Below are 3,741 nucleotides of genomic sequence, written 5' to 3' on the forward strand. Positions count from 1 at the left end.
CACATGGATCAAATAACAAACAACAATTGAGCAGGAAAAAATAGAGGAAAGAATTAGTCAATTTTTTCCCTCAGTAAAAGTGCTTAGTTGGTACTTAGAAAAGGATTGCAAGCAGAAATCTCTTAAAGATAATAATCATTAATAATTTTATATGAGTACAAATATTGGAGTTATGAAATTATAATTTCTAGGAAGATGGTCAGGTTTATTGTTGTAGAATATATTACCTAGATACATATGGATTGTTTTAGTTTAAAGGATCTTTTATTTTTTCATTAGGATACTGGAGAGGAAGAATGATAATGAACAACAAAACTGTCATCACTTATTTCTTCCTTCTGGGTTTTCCCATTTCCCCAGAGCACCAGCACCCGTTCTACGTCCTGTTCCTGGCCATGTACCTCACCACCGTCCTGGGGAACCTCATCATCATCGTCCTCATTCTTCTGGACTCCCATCTCCACACACCCATGTACTTCTTTCTCAGCAACTTGTCCTTCTCTGACCTCTGCTTTTCCTCTGTCACAATGCCCAAGTTGCTCCAGAACATGCAGAGTCAGGACACACCCATCACCTATGCAGCTTGTCTAACACAAATGTACTTTTCCAGCCATTTTGGATGCCTGGAAATCTTCCTCCTTGTGGTCATGGCCTATGACCGTTATGTGGCCATCTGCCTTCCCCTTCACTATACCAGCATCATGAGGCCCAAGCTCTGTGTGTGTCTGGTACTGCTGTCCTGGGTGTTTTCTGTGCTGAATTCCATATTACACACACTGCTCTTGGCTAGATTGTCATTTTGTGAGGACAAGGTGATTCCACACTTTTTCTGTGACATATCTGCCCTGCTCAAGTTGGCCTGCTCTGATATTTATATAAATGAAGTGATGATATTTTTCTTTGGAGGGCTCCTTATGGTCATCCCTTTCTTACTCATTGTTGTGTCCTATGTACATATCGTCTTCTCCATTCTAAAGGTTTCATCTTCTCAGGCCATCCACAAGGTCTTCTCCACCTGTGGCTCACACCTGTCTGTTGTCTCACTGTTCTATGGGACAATAATTGGTCTCTACTTATGCCCATCAGCTAATAACTTTACAGTAAAGGAAGCTTCCATGGCCATGATGTACACAGTGGTGACTCCCATGCTGAACCCTTTCATCTACAGCCTAAGGAACAGAGATATAAAGGAGGCCTTTGTAAGAGTACTTATAAAAAAATCTATATAATGGCAACACTGTGATTTTTACTTAAATTTTAGTGAATACGATGGAATTAATATTACAAAATGTATCTTTCAAAGAGGACCCACATACAAGATCATAATAATCACATTTACAAAAATAGTTTATAATATAGTTCAGTTAGGGAAAGGGACCTTGGTGAGTCAGCAATGACATCCTAAGCCCTGAATATGTAATTCTAGAAAATCAGAAGCTAACAACTAATGTTTGATCAGATTCTATTCCTTACATTCTTTTCATTGATATAGAAAATAGATTGTTTTCTCTTATACAATACATGCCAGCCAGTTTCCTCTCCCTACATTCCTTTTAGTCCCTCCTACCACCCCTACCTCAAATTACTTCCTCTCCCTTTCCTCTTCTGAAAACAACTGGCCTCCAAATGAGTAGAGCTAAATACCACAAAACAAGATAAAATAAGAAAAGGAGAAAGGGCCGGGCATTGGTGGCACACGCCTGTAATCCCAGCACTCTGGGAGGCAGAGGCAGGCAGATTTCTGAGTTCGAGGCCAGCCTGGTCTACAAAGTGAGTTCCAGGACAGCCAGGGCTACACAGAGAAACCCTGTCTCGAAAAAACCAAATCCAAAAAACAAAAAAAAAAAAAAAAAAAAAAAAACAAAGCAAAAAAAAGAAAAGGAGAAAGTCCTCATGTCAAGGATAGCAAAGACAACACAACAGGAGGAAAATAGACCTCCTTCTGGGCCTGACCAATCCCTCAGAGTATCAACACCTTTTCTATGTCTTGTTCCTGGCCATGAACCTCGCCACCATCTTGGGGAACCTCATCATCATCATCCTCATTCTACTGGACTCCAATCTCCACACACCCATGAACTTGTTTGTAGTATTCCACTGTGTCCCTCTCCTCAAAATGGGAAAACCCTGTGGAAGAGGGGAAGAAAGATTGTAGGAATCAAAGGGGTTGAAGGATACCAGGAGAACATGGTCCCACCAAATTAAATAAGCAATTGCTCACATGGCCTCCCAAAGCCTGAAAATGCAAGCATGCATGCTTCAGGGGTCTCTACAAGGTCCTCTGCCTATACATTAGGACTGTTAACTTGGTGATTTTGTGGGACTACAAACAGTGGTTTCAGGCTTATCTCTGAATCTTTTGCCTGATGTTTGCATATTGACTAATGCATTTCCAAGCACTAGCTAATATGCTCTCCATTTGCTGCAAAAATTTATCATTTTACCCTCATTTCTGTGTCCACTGATGTAACAGTTAAAATAGTTTAAGCATTGCATTCATGACTCTGGATAAGAATGAAACATCTTAACTACCCTTCTTTGTTCTATAATTTCCTACTGGTACTCAAACACTGATTTTGGTTTGTTTTTTTTTTTCTTTCTCAGTTCCCCCACATTCTCCCCATATACCCACATTATCTTATCTGACAAGTCTTTACCCTGAACAAAGTTGTTAGAATCATTCTGAACAGTTGTCATTTGTATAAATATAGTCTTAATTTGGAATCCATTGATAAATGGGGATAAATTATTTTACTTCTCTAAAAGCAAGGGAAAACAAGCTAGAATCTACAAATGTCTAATGTATGTTCATATTATACTTTGTAAAACATTTCTAGTGAGTAGCTTGATTTTACTCTTATAACAATCTCAGGGAGGTAGAGAAGGTTCTATTTCACAGAATAAAAAATAAAGAGTTCCACTGATAAGTGGATATTATCCCAAGAGCTCAGAATACCCAAGGTACAATTCACAAACCACATGAAGCTCAAGAAGAAGGAAAACCAAACTATGGATACTTTGATCCTTCTTAGAATGGGGATCAAAATACCCATGTCTCACAGACAACCAATAGACTGAACTTGCTGCCCACAATGGAGCAGCTGGAGAAAGGACCCAAGGGGCTGAAAAGTTTTGTAGCCCCATAGGAGGAACAATAATATATACCAACCAGTAACCCCAGAGATCCCAGGGATTAAACCACAAACCAAAGAGTACACATAGAGGGACCCATGGCTCCAGCTACATATGTAGCGGAGGATAGCCTTTTCAGATATCAATGAGAGGAGAGGACATTGGTCCTGTGAAGGCTCGGTGCCCCTTCGGTGTAGGGAAAAACCAGGTCAGAAAAGTGGGAGGGGGTTGGAAAGCAGGGGAAGGGAAGATGGGATAGGGAGTTTTTGGAGGGGTAATGAGGAAAGGGGATACCATTTGAAATGTAAATTAAGCAAATATCTAAATAAAAAAGAATAAAGTGTTCACTGACATTCTACTTCACACACAGGGACAATGGGTGAGCATAACTGTGATCATAGACCAGTTCCTCTCTTTTGTCTCATTTCTATAAAAAAAAATAAATTTTCTTTACTTTTTTATACTCTTTGCCTCACTCTGGAATGAAATAACCCTGGTTCCTTATTTCTTCAGTTGTCCTGGGGAGGTGATGACACATAAATCCAGTTCTTTATACTCTGTTGTTCCTTCACACACACATCATCTCCATGTGAAGCTAGATCTACCTCT

The 3,741-nt window shown here is 39.8% G+C and overlaps 1 protein-coding gene across 1 annotated transcript; it reads left to right on the plus strand.

Moving 5' to 3' along the window:
- The first annotated feature begins 296 nt into the window (after positions 1–296).
- On the plus strand, positions 297–1,229 carry LOC127694674 (olfactory receptor 1468-like). The gene has a single exon (XM_052196245.1). It carries the CDS (start codon positions 297–299, stop codon positions 1,227–1,229), a length of 933 nt encoding a protein of 310 aa, XP_052052205.1.
- The last annotated feature ends 2,512 nt before the right edge of the window (positions 1,230–3,741 follow it).

This window comes from Apodemus sylvaticus, chromosome 10 (assembly GCF_947179515.1).
Source record: "Apodemus sylvaticus chromosome 10, mApoSyl1.1, whole genome shotgun sequence".
NCBI classification, from domain to species: Eukaryota; Metazoa; Chordata; class Mammalia; order Rodentia; family Muridae; genus Apodemus; species Apodemus sylvaticus.